The 17,764-nt window shown below is 39.5% G+C and overlaps 1 protein-coding gene across 2 annotated transcripts; it reads left to right on the plus strand.

Annotated features, from left to right (window-relative positions):
* Nucleotides 1-4,612: 4,612 nt before the first annotated feature.
* Nucleotides 4,613-16,328, plus strand: LOC110838470 (polycystin-2-like). 2 transcript variants are annotated; one of them, XM_087345800.1, is made up of 11 exons: nucleotides 4,613-4,733; nucleotides 6,255-6,366; nucleotides 6,988-7,095; nucleotides 8,252-8,388; nucleotides 9,820-9,930; nucleotides 10,306-10,430; nucleotides 11,236-11,460; nucleotides 13,197-13,458; nucleotides 14,028-14,240; nucleotides 14,393-14,527; nucleotides 15,657-16,328. In XM_087345800.1, the coding sequence occupies exons 2-11, from the start codon at nucleotides 6,297-6,299 to the stop codon at nucleotides 15,699-15,701; spliced, it is 1,431 nt and encodes a 476-aa protein (XP_087201926.1). In that variant the 5' UTR covers nucleotides 4,613-4,733; nucleotides 6,255-6,296; the 3' UTR covers nucleotides 15,702-16,328. The 2 variants fall into 2 exon arrangements, with proteins under 2 accessions (XP_087201926.1, XP_087201927.1); XM_087345801.1 differs by having other exon boundaries at nucleotides 4,679-4,733; nucleotides 6,259-6,366.
* Nucleotides 16,329-17,764: the final 1,436 nt, after the last annotated feature.

Genomic DNA, 17,764 nt, shown 5'->3' on the forward strand with positions numbered 1-17,764 from the left:
CGCAGGCAGCAATTCCCCTCGGGATGGAAGCACGCTCGCGTGGTGTCCGTACTGAAACCGATGAAGGACCCAACGCTACCGTCTTCCTAATGTCCCATCAGTCTTCTTGACACGGTCGGCAAGCTCTGCGAGAAGACCCTATTAACTGGGGTCATACATGAGGGGAAAGACCGCGGACTACTGCGCGACGAGCAGACACAGAACGACGATGGAGGTGGTTCGCCTCGTCGAAAGGGTCAACAGAAACTCTTGCGAGAGGCGACTAACCGGCGCGGTTTTCCTGGACGTGGCCAAAGCCTTTGACACAGTCTGGGTCGAAGGCCTCCTATACAAGCTGACCGTCCTCAATTTCCCTTCGAACTTGGTTGAAACCATCTCTTCCTACCTCGCTGACCGGACATTCTAGACATCCTTCCAGTCGGCCACGTCCACGCGTCGTGCCATGCGGGCTGTAGTTGTGCAGGGCGGACTTCTCTCCCCAGTGCTCTTCAGTATCTATGTCAACGACATACCCACTCCGTCCCGCCACGTCGAGTTAGCACAGTACGCGGACGACACGGCTCTCGTAGCCACATTCGGTAGCCCAACGCTTCTGGTCAGGTATCTGGAGACCTACCTCAGTAGACTTGAGCTCTGGCTCAGGGCCTGGAGGATTGCTATCAAAGTCTCGAAGAGCACCGCGGTTCTCTTCATTTCCGCGAGAAGACACATCCAACAGCCCAGAGCGGTGCAGTTTCTCGGACAGCCGATCCAATGGGTCAAAACAGCGCAGTATCTGGGGGTCATCCTTGACGCCGGGCTTACTTGGTCGGCGCACGTCAACCAAGTGGGAAAGAAGGCGGCGCAACGATTAGGTGTGCTAGGCCCGCTTATCAATAGGAGAAGTGGCCTGTCAATCAGGAACGGTGTACTATTCTATAAGCAGCTCATCCGTCCCATAATGGATTACGCATGCCCGATCTGGAGGTCAGCTGCCCACAGCCACGTCCAGAAGCTGCAAGTGTCTTCGCATTGCTACTAACGCGCCCTGGTACGTTAGTAACAGGCAAATTTATGAGGATCTGGGGGTCCCTTTCTTTGCCGACCACACCAGAGCACTGACTGAGAGATTTGACTCGAGGTTAGCTAGTGTGGGGAACCCCTTAGTCCGGCAACTCGGGAGACACTCGTGCCGAACGATGGCAACCGAGGGGGATTGATGCTTTACAGGCCAGCCGAGGCTGTCCCAAAAAGATGGCCACGTCGGCGCAACGAGTGGTCAGTCCACTCTTCTACCCTGACTGAGGTTTTCCGTGTTTTTCCTCAGTTGTAATACGAATGTCAGGGAATATATTAATACAGGCACGGCCCGCCACCCCCAATCACTGAGGTTCTTAGCTGAAGTGATCTCCCCCCCCACCCAAGCCGCAGATGCCTTCAGCCGAAGGTGCAACTCCCTCTGCGGGTTCAAACCTCAGAGAACCAAAGAACCAAATTCTTTGGACAAGTTGCCTGACGGGAAAACCTCCCATCAACAGCAACAGACCCTAGTTTGAATTGTTGAGGCTCCCGCTACGACGTAACCCCGTTAGCGTTAGCAAAATTCCCGTTTCAGTTATAAGGTTCTGTTTACCATTTCCAGCAATGCGTTTCGTACGCAGGAATGATGTTACCTTGCTCAGGAGTGCGCCCTGAGTTAGCTTTTTGGTTGGTTGGTTGGAGATCTTCATGCGGATGTGTGAATTTTTTCCTGCCCGCAGAGAGCGTCAGTCGGTGGCATTAAGCCTGTGACTGAGTGACTGTAGTGAACGCCCGTCGGATTTTCATTTACCGCGAAATCACGGAACGACTTGAGCACGGAATTCCATCAAATTTTGCCAAACGCTTGGCGATATCCAAGTGGAAACCATTCGGAAGATTCAGCAGACGTTCGGCGAGATGCCATGAGCATCACACGAATTAAGGAGTGGTACAACCGCTTCAAAGAAGGGCCCACGTCGTTGGAGGTCGAATCACGTTCCGGTAGACGAGGTCATTGACCAAGTGCGGACATTGGTCATGCAGGAACGTCGTGTCACCGTCCGAGAACTTGCGGACGAGGAAGGGGACAAGCATTCCATTTTGAGCGAGGATTTGGACATACTGGTTTTAATTCCCCTTAAAAGTCTGTCAATCTCGGCCAGGTTTGAACCTGCGACCCTTGGGGTTAGTGGTGGTCTTCGTAACTGCTAGTCCACTGAGGGCTTCTTCTTACGGAAATATTCTGTGATGATGCCTCTCAAAATCAGTCATTCGGGTGCCTGGAATACATGAAACATTTACTTAAATGGGGGAAGGGATTGCCCCTTCTTTTTGTCTACAGTCATGTAGTACATCAGATAAAACTTTAAAGCTGAAATCTAAAATGTATTTGTCAGTAATATGCAGTTTGATTTAAATTGTGTCATAATTAAGCATTTCACTAACTAAATTTTATTTCTTTCAGAATTTGTTATATATGAATATTTAATTTCTTTAGTGCAAAAATAAGGGTGCTTGCTACTCACACACTGTTTCTTAAAATAAAACATAAAAATTTGTGAGAGATCATGAGAGAAATGGACTTACAGTTACTGTTCTCCACTGCTTCCATGAACCTAACCTAACCTCACTCTCCCATAAGTGGTCATCCTCTGTGCCACCTTCATCTTAAAACTGTCATAGTCATATGTTCTGTGCTGGGCATTTTCCAAGCAGACTGGGCTAGGCATGGCCTGTGTTTGGTTGGTCCTAGGCACGTACTGGAGTTGTGTTGACTGGGTGTCATAGGTTTGCGTGGGAATCGAACATTCTTCGGCATGGGCTCTGATAGGCACTTGGAGAGGTCATTATACGTGGGTTGCTCTGGGGTGGTGCTGGTCGTGCTCGAGGGGGTAGCAGTTGTCGCGGAGGTGGTCGTGGTAATGGACGTGGTGGTAGTGATCGTGCTATTTATAGTCGTGGCCATTGTCAAGTATTGGCAGTGCTTGTTGTGTAAAAAAGTTTCAAACGGTCACAAAATTCACAACAGAAGAAATAATGAAAAATTACGGAAATTTTAGGTATCTTCTGGACCATGTCTCTGCCTGACCGGGTCTCTGTTATTCTCTGACGGACACGGGATCTGAAACACCAGGTCTAAGCCAGACCCCGATGTGGCGGAACCGGTCACCTTCTCACCGGTGTCTGAAAGACCCGTTCTCTACAACATCCGCTCTAAGCTGGACCCGGTCTTTCGGACACGGTCTAAGCTGGAACCGGTCTCTCTCGGACACGGTGTCTGCCGCACCAGGTCTATGCCGGATCCAGTCTCTGCCGGTCTCAGTCTCTGCCAGATCGGTCTCTGTAATACCCGTCTTCTGCCGGCGAGAGTGACTGGTGAATCGAATTTCGAAATTCGAAAACTCTTCAAAAATTCGAAAAATTGTCAAACATAAACTAAAATAACTAAAAAATTTCCAAAGTTTCCAAAAAAAATAAGTTTAAATTTTTATGTTTTTTGAGCTTTTTAAACATTTTCCTACAATTTTTATTTTCCGATTTTTTTTAAAAAATTTGAAAATAGTTTCAAAATTCATCTATCACGGTATATGGTTGACCATGCTTTTGACTGAGCGGTTTCTATCAGAAGGCGCTCTCAACCATACCCTTAATAAATTGGACCCGGCCTCTGACGGACCCTGTCATTGGCAGACTGGATATCAGCATGTACTGGTCTGTGAATCAACCGATCTCTGCTAGGCCGTTTCTCCAAAGACCGAGAGTGGCAGAAACAGGGTCCGGCAGAGTCCGGTTCTGGTATGCATCCGGTAGGCATATTTTAAAAATGATTGTTCGAAATTTTTGAAATTTTCGAAAAATCAAAATTGCTGGAAATCGTAAAAAATTCACACAGTACCAAACTTTTCCAAATATCTTAAAGTCTTTCCAAGATGAATTTTCTAGTTTTTCATTTTCTGCGCTTTTTTAAGAATTTCAATCATTTTCTGATTTTTTGAAAATTTGGAAAAAAGTTGTCAGTGCAACCACGGTTCCGGAGAATTAGACGTAAATACGTCTATACGGAAAGGAAGTTTATATATTGGCTTTATTCTAAATATTTCCTTTATATCCGCTTTACAATTGAGTAAAGTTTGATCATGACTTTGATTATTTAACTTGAATTAGTTACGCTTAAGATGGGTCTGTGGTAGTTGAATGTAATATAAGGTAATGTATTGTAATGTAATGTAATGTAATGTAAGGTAATGTAATGTAAGGTAATGTAAGGTAAGGTAAGGTAAGGTAAGGTAATGTAATGTAATGTAAATTGAACATTTCCTAGGTAACAAAATTGCCAAGTAATGTAACCATTATTGTCGATTTGTTGATAAACAGATGAAGTTTCCTAGGTAACAATAATACCGAGTAAACAATTGACGTTTCCAAGGTAACATAACAATGCAGTTACACTTTTTCGTTTCACTTTTTGCCGAATGACACTGACCAGAAAATATAGACGTATTTACGTCAAAAAAATAATTACTTTTTTTAAAACCTTCTCTCTATCCAATGCCTGCCACAACCGGTCTCCGCCGGACCCGGTCCCTGCCTTACACAGTCTGTGCATGATCGAGTTTGTGTATCGCCCGGTCTCTGCCGGGCCGATTCTGCAAAACCGGGCAGAGACAGGCTGAGACAGATAACTAGTCTGGCAGAGCTCGGGTGTGGCAGTTACAGGTTCTGGATGTGACCAGGTAGTAACAATTTCAAAGAATTATTTTCAGGTTTTCAATTAAATCAAAAAGTGCTGGAAATTATTTAAAAAGCGCACAACAATTTTTTCAAAATATTTGAAAATTATTTTGAAGTTCAAATTTTTCAAAATTTCTTACTTTTGTGCGGTTCTTCGACAGTTCCCATCATATCTTCATTTTTCGAAAATTTTAAAAAAGATTAAATGTTTTTAAAATTCTCCTCACACGATCCCTACTATTCGGACAATACCGCGCCCGGTCTCTGTCGAATCTTGTCTCTGACGCAAACTGTCTCTGTCCTATCGATCCGGTCAGTATCACCCGGTCTCTGCTGCGCCGTCTCTGCAAAGACGGGTGTGGCAGAGGCTGGGTGAGGTAGACCCCGAGTCCTGCAGAGGCCGAGTGAAACAGCTACCGAGTCCGTCAGATCTGTTGAGGCAGAGACGGAGCCCGGCAGGGACCGGTAACGCAGAGACCTAGTCTGGCAGGGACCGGGTTTGGTAGGGATTGGGTAGCCAAATTTTTAAGAAAATCGAATTTCGAATGTAAAAACATTTGAAATAGTTTAACATCAAAATAATTTGCAAACATTTCAAAAATTTGTTATATTGTTCGTCTTAAGAAAATTTCCATCATTTTTTATTTTTCGAAAATTTTCAAAAAAATCAGAATTTTTCCTTACCAGTCCCACTCATAAACGGTCCCTAACGGAAACGGATTCTGCCAAACCCGGGCCCTTTTATTCTGTCTGTGCCTCGCCAAGTCTCTGCCGGATTCTCTCTCGGCTTCTGCTTGATATACGGGACAAATATTGAGAAAAAGAATTCGAAATCTTTAAATTTCTTGATACATGAACTTTGTTAAAGCTTCTATATATCTCTCTATATCTATCTATTTATCTATCTATCCGTTTATCTATCTATCTATCTATTCATCCATCCATCCATTTGTAGGTTAACCCAATAGTGGGTCCTTCCTGCCTCCTTTCGGATGTTTCCTAGTCTTTAAAGCGTGCATTCATGAGTAGTGTTTGACACGCCCACTGAAAGCCATTTGTGAATTTGTTTTATGTATGCAGTGGAATTGCCCCAATAAAGTGTAAAGAACTCCATAATTTTACTGAAAAAAATTGTTAAGTCATAGTTTTGGCCAAAATTGTAACATTTTATTGGTATTTATTGACGTCAAAAATCGCCTTTCGTTACTGTGGAAACAAATGTGCTGGGAATCGCTTGTGGAAAAAGTGCGTCGTACACAAGATACTTTTGTGCAATTGAAAACCTTTCCAAAAAACAATAATCCAATATACACGTTTCATTCGAATTTTTAAAATTTTTAGTTATCATCGGTTGTTCTTGAGATATAATCTGTGGATACATTGTAAAAAATATATACGACTATGGCCACCAGATGACAGCACCTCAATCGCCTACAACTCGTATTGTTGGTCTTGCCCATTGTTGATAATGCGACCCGTTGCTAGGCATAATAAATAAACGACAAATATTTGTTTTGTTGCAGTCAGAATAAGCATAAACGTGCAAAGTCTAGATTAATAGAAAAATGACTTCGAGTACAACGAATTATAATGTGAAAGATCAAGAACCTGCAGCTGAAGACATTCCAATACACGGTATGGAGCGTGATCCTTAACTTTGTGTATTATCGTAACTAATTTCAGGGCTGTGGAGTCGGAGTCGGAGTCGGTAAAAAGGAACCGGCTCCGACTCCGACTCCGACCTCGATATAAAATCTTAAGAACACTTTCGTTACCATTTGAGACGCCGACACCCTCACGCTTAGGGATATTCAACGACGCGTTAAACCACGTGGTGTGGGAATAATGCTTTGTAACTTTGGCTCGTGTATCGTAAGAATACAAACTGTCTAGAAATCAACCGATTTCTGCAAAAACCATTAGACGTATATTTAAATGTAAGACTTAAATCTAATAAGTAGCCTGATGATTCACGAGGTGGTGATGAAATCTCTTGTGGTACATTTTACCATTTTAGTAGGTTTACCCTTACTAACAAATATTTAGCTTTTATGAAGGAGTCGGAGGGTGTAGTTCTGACTCCACAGCGCTGATTAACATTGTACCTCAAGAACATACGTTTTTCTAATACTAAATGCCAAAAACAATTGAAATCAAGGCATGTCTTATGAATTTTTTATCCATTACAGTACATAAGTCCCGATAAATACGACTATAAGAATTCTCAGTACTGATATAAAGTTCTTTGTGTTTTAGGAATGAAAAAGCATTTACTTGCATTTATATCACCTTGCAAGAGTGGGACCATATTGGATGACATAAAATTTATCCTGTACTTAATCTTCGTCTTCGTAGTGATAATAGGTAAGTAAATTTTGACTCACATGGTTTTACCAGGAGTACAGTGTAACTGATGCTCAGACAGGGTACTGCAACCAGGAGGGTTTAATGAAACAGATTAATTGTACTGCCTACATAGTAAAGTCCAATTTTCGATTTTATGTTATTTTGTACGTTAGGATCATTTTCTCACCCTCATTACGTAACATTAGCACCTTGTGACCTCTACTTTACAGGTGTGTGTATTTAACAGGGAGGGAAAACTACAGTCCAATTTGGAATATGTAACCGACTAGATAGCTTACCGAAACGGAAGGTTCATCACCGAGTTAACCAAAGCTCTTTACTGTACCCTTTCGTAGGCCAACGAAATACAGTCTCCTTCAACTCATATCTCCCATAGATCCCGCCTGACATTATCCTCCCATCTACGTCTAGGTCTTCATAGCGATGTCTTTCCCTCAGGTTTCCCAACCAATACCCGGTGCACACATCTAGTCCCATCCATGCACGCTACATGCCCCGCCCACCTCATTCTTCTTGACTTAATCACCCTGACAATATTGAGGGTGGATTACAAATTTTTAAGTTTCTCTATATGTAGTTTTCTCCAGACAACGCCACCTCTCTTAGGCCCAAATATTGGAATACATACACATTCAAACAAATTCTCTGTGATTTGGAAAGTTCACTCATCTTGGTATTTATTTAATCAAGTTGCATATCAACACTTGTTTAGCTAAACTGTGGTTCAAGTACTTCTCGTTACAGAATTATAAATTCCATTGTCGATAAAGCTAATCAATAGTTCAGATGTTAAATCTATAGGGAACACAATGTTTTTCTTTTCTATTAAATACGTAAGACAAATAATTTCCCAAAGGAAAGTTACAGATCTTCACGAGTTCCGTATTTTACATCAGTTTCTATAAGCCCTCTTTGAGGAATGTCATTTCCTGGTAAACATTTGGTCATGCCACAGCCCTGAATTATGAAAATGATTCAGTGCATGTATTTCAACTGAAAAAGTGAAAAAGTTATAATTTCATTTACACTCAGATAAAGGTCTGTAATTGCTTAAATAACAGGATTGTCTTAATTTCTCTGTCTTCTCCTGTGATCTAAGTTCTACCCACTGGAATTGTTTAAATATATTGAAAATATCACTTTATTTTCTCAGGAATATTGGGGAATTCACCCAACATGTGGTATTGGTGCAAAAACCATGTTTGTGATTCCATTGCGAACACTAATTTTCAAGATGGTACTGAAGAAATAAACTTCTATAACATGTCAAGCATACCTCAGTTCTGGAAGGTATGAATTTAAGATAAATATGCGATTGAGACATACATAAATGCAGTTATGTGGAGTTAATGAAATGATTTAAGAAAATCATTTGCTAATTAAGTAATTAAAAAGTCGCAATATTACTATAAAAAAGTTATCCAACTGCACAAGAAATTTTCTATTATGGTACCAGAAGGTTAATTAAAATCACTTTCAAGTCAGTGTCCATACAAATAAATCCGACCTGATGCTTCCAACTGGCTTCTTTCTGTGAAATTTTCGAAATAAAATTTTGTACGAATTCCATCTGTCTGCATAATTTTTATATGGCCTGCCAATCTCAATATTCCAGATTTAATCACCCTGACAGCATTATGCAAAAGTAATGAAGCAACACTTTCCCATTCTTATCATACGTTTTCTATCTTGGTGCAGAAAAATGTTTCTATAAATTTTAAGCTTCAGGTTTTGGACAGACCACATGAAGGTGACCCCCTTGTTAACTGTCTAACATTTTATTGCAAACATTCACAACTTCTGTCTATATTCAAGATGAAATAAATATCACATTTTATTAGGGACTGAAAATTTGTACTATTAACCACCCAACACTGTTTGCATGAGAAAACCACGAGAGATGAAATGGATAGGAAATCTAATGTTCAAGAAACATGTTCATAATTTTGGTTGAAAAATTCAAGGAAAGAGCGATTGGGACATACATAAATGCTTAAATGTAGAGATAATGAAGTGATTTAAGAAACTCATATTCTAATTAAGTGATTAAGCAGTCGACATTGTTACTATAAAAAAGTTATTCAACTGTACAAGTAATTTTCTAATATGTTACCAGTCGATTAATTAAAATTACTTTAATGTCAGTGTCCATACAAATAAATCCGACCTGGTGTACCCAAATGGTCTCTTTCTACGAAATCTTAGAAATAATATTTTGTACGAATTCCATCTGTCTGCATAATTTTTGTATGGCCTGCCAATCTCAATCTTCGAGATTTAATCACCCTGACAGCATTATGCAAAGTAATGAAGCAACACTTTCCCATTCTTATCATACTTTTTCTATCTTGGTGCAGAGAAATTGTTCTATAAATTTTATTCTTCAGGTTTTGGAAAGACCACATGAAGGTAACCCCCTTGTTAAAAATCTGTGGCATATTATTGCAAATATTCACAACTTCTGTGTATATTCAAGATGAATTAAATAGCACATTTTATTGGGGACTCAAAATCTTTTCTATTAACCCCCCAACACTGTTTGCATGAGGAAACCATGTAATACGAAATGGATAGAAAAATAATGTTCAAGAAACGTGTTCATAATTTTGATTCAAAAACTCAAGGAAAGAGTCCACTTCGAAAACATTGGCATATATATAAAAAAACAGTATTAAAAAGTGTCCTGGAAGAAGGCAGGCGATTAACTAATTTTGCTTTTAGTTCACAGAGACTGTACTAATCGACAGTATTTACGGGAAATCCGAAAATGTTAAAAATCAAGCATTTGTGTTGCAAGATAGTAAGCTGGTTGGAGTACCACGCCTACGACAGGTTTGTACATTTTCCTTTACTAGAGCAAAGCGCTCATTTCGGAGCTCCTTTCTTCTATCAAGGTCATTCGGCAAAAATGTGTAACAAAGACGGGAAACAAAAGTGTGTAAGATCAGGTTTGTACATTTTCCTTTATAACATAACATTTTCAGTGAATTAAATTATCAGTCTTTTCATAATACATGCCTTATGATGTATAAGTTAATCTGAATATTTTTATTGTGAATATTAAAAACATTATAGTGAATTCAGTAATGACATATGAACTGTTTCATCATTCAGCATGTCCAATCAATCGGTGTCACGTTACTAAGGCACAGGACTTTTGTGTGTATTGGAGTGACTAGAATGCAAGTAAAACTTTATTGTCTACAGGTGAGAGTGAGAAATGATTCGTGCGTAGTACGTCAATTATTAAATCGATCAATCGAATTATGTTATGAACCATATTCACGTGCGTATGAAGATACAAAACCATTTGGGCCAGGAAATGGAACAGCGTAAGTTTTAAATTAACATTTCAGCAGATTATTTTATTGATATAAATCAAAGTATTCCCTTTATGTTTATAGGAAAACATCTGAAAGTTATATTTAAACACCACACAGACGCCTCTATAAAAGTGCTTGAGGATTTCGAACTGTTATTAGCAGATAAATTTTGTCTGTGTAGTGCAAAATATTTTTCTGATTACTTTTAGGACTTTTTCAATAAAGTATTACAATGATGTGTGTGTGTGTGTGTGTGTGTGTGTGTATTACGTAGTCAATCCATACGAAAATTCTAAAGAGTGCAAAGGAACATTTAAAGCTGAGATTTGGTTATTCACAAGTGAATTAATATTAGATCTTCCTGCCAACTCATATGCATGTATTAGGTGGAAACATTTATGCTAATACGAGGTTCATCCATTTACTAGGATGAACCAATCTTCCTTTCTTGAATAACCTTTAAACGCAGATGTACATAACCAGAAATAATATTTCTGTATTGGAATTAAAACAAGGAGATTAATTTGCTTTGCTTTGATACTTAGACAATCCATTCTTCAAGTGCCTGAGCACTGCGGGTCCTAAATTTTTCGTTCGCATTGATCTATAGACATTTGTTAAGACTCCTTGTATGAGGGATCGGCCCGTCGCAAGGCCTCTACCTATACTCAGATCAGCATAACACAGATAAACACGGACAAACACGCATGGTTTAGAGGGTTTCGAACCCTTGGTCCCAGTGACCAAGATCAATGCCTCAGACCGCGCGGCCACTGCGACGGCTTGCAGACTAATTTACTGTTTCTGACTACAGGTGGACTTATTCCAGTGCAGAAGAACTGGGTGGTTCCAGTCATTGGGGAAGATGGTCAACGTATGGTGGCGGAGGATATTATGAAGATCTGTCACTGACCCGTAACGAAGCCATTGAGAAATTGCAAAACTTGAAGAACAATCAATGGATTACAGGAAGAGCAAGTGCCATTTTCCTTGACTTAATTGTCTATAATGCAAATGTCGATGCAATCTTCACTGTGAAGTAAGTTCTCACTTTCAAATTGTCACAGATATTTATATTCTCTATATAAAGTACTTTGCCATCAGGAGAGTCCAGGAGAATCACACGGGGCTGGAAATGAATGGTCTGAAATCAGGTGTTGTCTGCATCATTTTACTTAGCATATGCTCTCAATAGAAGTGATTTAGGTTCAGCTTAACATTTGGAACCCTGAGGGGAAGAGACCTCTGGGGAGACCTAGATGTAGATGGGAGGATAATGTCAGGCTGGATCCATGGGAGATAGAAGTTAAAAGAGACTGGATTTTGTTGGCCAATGACAGGGTCCGGTGGAGGGCTTTGGTTAATTCGGTGATGAAACTTCGGGTTCGGTCAGCCATCTAGTTAGTTAATTTATATGGCCCAATTCACAAAATGCTTCTTGACTGGTATATTGTTGTCCCATTGCTACACATGTGTGGCACTTACACTGCATATTTCAATGAGGAAATTTATTTTGGGCAGTAGCACTTAACAATAACAATAAAAATAAGAATAATCCGTGGCATAACAGCTCCAGAGAGCCAGAGCCGACTAGCTTGACTGCTGGCCTCACGTTCACATGCCTAAGCAGAGGTGAACGATCATCCAAACAGATACAGGCTGATGTGTGGTCAGCACGACGAACCCCCAGCCATTGCTAGTTTTCCTGACCGGATTACGCTACTTATTGTAGCTCCCCAATTTTCTCACGATGCTGGGTTGGCACCGGTCCCATACACTGGTCAAAAGCTCGTGAGAAATTTCTTTCCCCGAGACTCAAAGAAGCGTGCATTCCGTATCACCGGTCCGAAGCATGATGCCTCAGACCGCGCGGCTACGGCGCGGGACGTAGCATTTATCAGGGTATGCAAACTTTATTCCTTTGTGGACACAATTCTGCTATAAGCCAAGTTAAATGACACAGACAGTGCAAGTAGTAATTATGTTAATTTGGGTGAGAAAATACCAAGAAAAATCACACATAGGCTGTTTATAGGCTAACAAAAGAACTAGTGTATAAGTCAATATAAATACAAATAAAATTGATGCATGAAAAATGTGCAACACTGTCACAATTAAGTTCAATATCTTTAATATTAACAATTTTATGCATCCTTTCGATAAACTGCATAACATGACGGTCATGCATATCCACGTATTAACATCAGAAATCTGGCAAATTATATTTGAGATTTGTATCACATAATGTAACTTCTGTTTTTCATAATGATCATGTCAAATTCTATATCGCATTTCCAAAAATGGCTCACGGAACAAAAATAATGATACAGAACATAAAATACAGATTTATTCTGATCTACAATTTTAATTTGAAACATTTTTCCGTACAGTAAATATTTTTTTTAAATACAAGTTAAAACAAATTATGACTATATAATGTGACATCTGTGGTGCGGAAGTTCCTGCAATACGAGTAGATCTCCAATGAATGAACATCTAGAACAGTGAGGTGCTACTTTATTCCTGAGAATAATCAGCTCCATGAAACGAAGTCTCTCTTGATAAGCTAATAGTTACTTAGCTAGTTAAGAAATCCCCTGTCATTTACGGTAAACTGTGTAATTATCATTCTTTAATTTATCTTAAGTTCCATATTAAATATGGGCCTAAATACATTCAAGAGAATTATAACTGAAAGGTATCTTGTCAGTGCCACCCAAGAGTACAGCTGAACCAATTGGTGATTACTGAAATTCTTTATGTCTTTATTAACAGGCTTTTTATTGAGTACACACTAAAAGAAGGACTTGCAAGATCTTACTACGGCAACACACTGCAGCTCCATCAACGTGTGACCGCTTATCACTACTTTGTCGCAATCTGTGAATGGCTGTTCGTAGCATTCTTTATTTTCTTCATCATAAAATGGATAGTTATTTGTGTGGTCAAAGATTACAGATACGTGGATCCTGCATCACATAGGGTGATTCTGCGAGTGGATTCTGCATTTGAATTCTTGTCATTGCCCATTCTTCTGGTGAGATTCTCTACTCTACCTTGAGATAATGTAGATTGAATAAAAATAGTATTGCCTTGAACCAGTTCATACTGACATTAATATTTAAGATACAAGAATCATATTTCTAAGACGCTCATTGGTGTTTGAAAGACGTGATTTGCAAACTACGTAAGACTCCTGTTCTGATATTAAAGATGTCACTTTCTTTCCATGGTCTCTCACTCTGAGGGAAGAAAACAGATTTCAGGCGTTTGAGAAAAGGGAATTGGGAAAAAGTTGAAGGAGACTGGATTTTGTTGGCCCGGGACAAGTTCCGGTGGAGGGCTTTAGTTAATTCGGTGATGAATCTTCGGTTTCCATAAGCTATCTATTTAGTTAATTAGTTATTAAACTTAGAATAAATAGGCATTTGCTACTTCCTCTGTAGTTGCTGTTCATTTTTAAGTTACTCATGCATTTGGATAATTTAAATAACAATTAAATAACTCACAGAGTACCTTTTAATGGTCTATTTTGTTTCAATGCAGTCTAATGAACTTCATTCTTTTGGTGTTTGTAATTCTATGCTTGTGTTCTTTGTTCCCCAGTGTGGCTATGCTGTTATATGCTTCAGAATCTATGGCTATGTGGTTATTGAACCACCAATAATACAAAATATTTCAGAGGAGAAGTTGGGAAATCTTGACTCATCTCGTTTGTATGAAGCATTTTACGTAATTTTGTCTGGTCTTCTGTTACATTCAGCTTGGCCCAAAATTTGCAGATACACCAGTTTCAAACACGGCTCGTCGCTTGTCAAGGTAAGTGAATATCTAATTTTTTTATTTTGCAGTTTTGTTATGATTTCTAATTGATGCTGATTTATAAAGTAGGTACCAGATTCTAATGAGATGATACTGATGTAACTTCATAAACACAATGGTATTTAAAGCCGTTCCTTCTTATTTTACAGAACTGGAAGGAGATTACTGCAATTTCAGTTGTCATCATCGTTATTTTTGTTACATGTCTTCAGATTATGAATTGGTACTATTGCGGTTATAGGTTTCATTCGTCATATAGTCCCAGTAATTTCCAAGTACCAAAGGTATGTTTCTATGTATAAATATGTATAGTGATATTAAGTTACGTAGGATTTGAGGTTTTCACAGCGGTGAGAATGAAGATTGGTGTGTTCTGGTTTGTTGTACCGTCATCAGGGCGATGAATTGCCCTTTTGACGGAAGCACCATGACCTCTAAGACGTTGGTAAACATCTACCAAACTACGCGGCGCAACAACCCAGAAGACAGAAATCTTCATTGGATGTTATCTTATCCGATTAAACAAACTACGCATCCAGAACTGTTCAACGTCGACAGTTTACACTAATGTGAATTTGTGTTTGAGAAGAATCTACCTTGAATTATTTAACCCTAAAAAAATTCTCAAAAGATTTTACAAATGAAACAAAATTCTGCATGCATCTGACTCCTCTAAGTTAAATCTTCAGGTCACACTAACCGCCTACTGTCTACCGGCCAGGATAAAATCCATGCCGTGGGTAAGTCTGTTCAGGTGCGGTGAATCGGGAATGTCTCCTATCATGTGGACTAGAGGGCTGCTATTGGTGGGAATTATGATACGCCAGAGTTTTACACTACTACGCACAGACTTAAAACATCAAGCAGTTAAGAGTGGCGTGTAGTGAATGTATCTCTAATGTGTTCTGTGGGTGTTGTGATAATATTTTAGATACAATAACTGTGCCATTGTGAGGTAATCTCAAAGCTATTCCCATTCAAACACACGAAAGCCTTCTGTCTGTTTGTTCAGTGGTTGTGGAACGAATGATTTCAAGGATGGCTAGTAGTAACTCGTCAGTCACAGCGAAATATTGTTTCTGTGCGTATATCGACTTCCTATTAGTTATTTTATCCTAGTCGGTGGACAGTAAATTTAAACATCCTGACAATAGTAATTAGGACTACTTACACTTGAGACCCTGAATCTGACAGGCTGTAGTCACCACTTATTAGGATTCGACTCCAAAGTTTAAACCAATTTTTAACATTGACAACACAGCATTTCCTTATTAAAAAAAAGTAGTTTGTGCTTATAAAAAAAGAATAAAATAAAGAGCAAGAAAATATAAGAAATGTATTGGTGACCAATTAGTACAACTATTGCCAATTTTAGTACCCTTAATAATTTATTGATTCTTTCTTTAATCACAGGTTGAAGAATTCCGAACATTTTCGACGACTGTCTCAACACTTTGAAAAATTTATGTCAAAACTTGGATATGAAAGGAAGAATCGCGGGGAAGATAATAATCCAGATAATGACAAATATACATGTGTATTTATTTATTAACTTACTACAGTAATTCAAAATTTAGTGTGTGATGGTGGTGCGTTTTAAAAATAAGAAGTTTTCTGGATGCTTTCCATCGTCTAATAACGTCATAAAATCGCACGACGTGTTGGAGTCGGTACTCCGTCTCCGTCTTCAGGTATACCTACTCAGTTAGGAACAATCGATTGACCTAATCCGTATCTCCTGGGTCCAGATTTAGTAATTAGCTCTACCTATTAGTCCTAGCAGATAGAGTCCCATCCCCGAAACGTCGTGTAATTTTATAATTTTTTTGACGATGGAAAACATTCAGAAAACCTTTGATTTCATTACAGTTATATTCAATTATCTCTTCAGACAGAATTACAATGTGAAGATAAAAGGTTGTTGATTAACATTTTTGTTACACTACAGAACCCTGCTGAAATTAAATTTGCGTGAACTTATTTTTCATATGTTATTCTGTAGCTTTATTTTTCATGTTTGCCCTATGATATTGTTTAGCCTTATAAAAATGTTTTTATGTGTAATAAAATCATATGTTTAGCGGAGGACTGCTTTAATTTTACATTTTTATGTGTAGCAAATGAAATTATTTCGACATAGTCGTTAAATTCCTGAATATTTCGTGAGGTAAATTTCAAGGACTGTATTTCTCGGAGTTCGATCTGTCTCGTCAAGCTTTGTGAATCAGTCTTCGATGTGGAATCTAAGGGTGAAACATGTGAATATGGAGTCTGACACAGACGGTGATAATCTTCTGTAATAGCGGCATTTGTGGTTGTGTTCTTGTCTCCATTGTGCCTGTACAGAATCGTAATAAAGATTTCCATTCCTGTTTGATTATCGTCAAAATTGAACGTCAAATTTTAAACCGAGTAGGGGGCTTTTTCGGGAAAGTGGAGCGTTTCCGTTTGGCCTAAACAAAACACCCCTTAGCAGGTAAATGATTATACAAGTGAGAGGAAAGGGATATTTGTGTTTTGCTTTGTACTGTAGTACATAGGGCAGCTCCATTTCCTGATCAAGGTCACTAAATTGTTTCGTAATTCCCAGCACGGTGGTCTAGCGGTTAGAAGGCTGGCCTTGTAATCCTGGGGTCTCGGGTTCGATTCCCGGTGGTGCCCGAATTTATAACTTGTGTTGGGCAAGGCCGTGGTCTAGGCAACACGGAGTTTTCCTCCGTGGCATCCCAACAATTACTCCATTCACACACAGAAGAAGGCAATGGCAAACCACTTCTGGATCATCTGCCAAGAACGTATATGAACAGGTCCCAGTCCGAGAAAAGGATTGAAGGATCCTGTTCATATGGACCTGTCGTCAGACAGAACACTAAATAAAATAAAAAAAGTGGGTGAATTAAGGGCCCGCACGTTTCGCAGTCTTTGCTTGGTTCTAGAAGCTGCTAGGGATGAAGAGGGGAACTCCGTTCAGCAAGGAAATAGTAGAAAGCCAATGGCCTTGAATGGATACGCTAATCACTCCCACAACATAATCTCTGCACGATCCCGCCTCTCTCTATCACTCGGTCTCTGCCGGGCCGTCTCTGCAATGACCAGGTGTAACAGAGACTGAGGGAGGCACAGACCGAGTCCGGTAGAACCCGGGTGTATCAGACATAGTTTCTGGATGGGACCGGGTAGGAGAAATGTTTAGAAAATTGTTTAAATTTTTCAAAATTTTCGAAAACAAATGCTGTAAGTTGTCTAAAAGGCGCATAAAACAAAATTTTTCGAAATATTTAAAAAAGTTTCTTGAAGTAATTTTTCAATTTTTTTTGTTTTGTGCGCCTTTCGTACAATTTTCATCATTTTTTCACTTTTCGAAAATTTTGATTTTTTTTTTTAAAATTCTCACCACCAAGTACCTGTCACAACCAGTCTCTCCCAAATCCGATCTCAGCAGTGTCTTGTCCCTGACGGACCCTGTCACTGCCGGACTCGGTCTCTGCACGATCCGGTCAGTATCACCCGGTCTCTGCTGA

This window comes from Zootermopsis nevadensis, unplaced genomic scaffold, assembly GCF_977971745.1.
Source record: "Zootermopsis nevadensis isolate Lab colony 2312 unplaced genomic scaffold, Znev_1.0 Znev_ptg000009l, whole genome shotgun sequence".
NCBI classification, from domain to species: Eukaryota; Metazoa; Arthropoda; class Insecta; order Blattodea; family Termopsidae; genus Zootermopsis; species Zootermopsis nevadensis.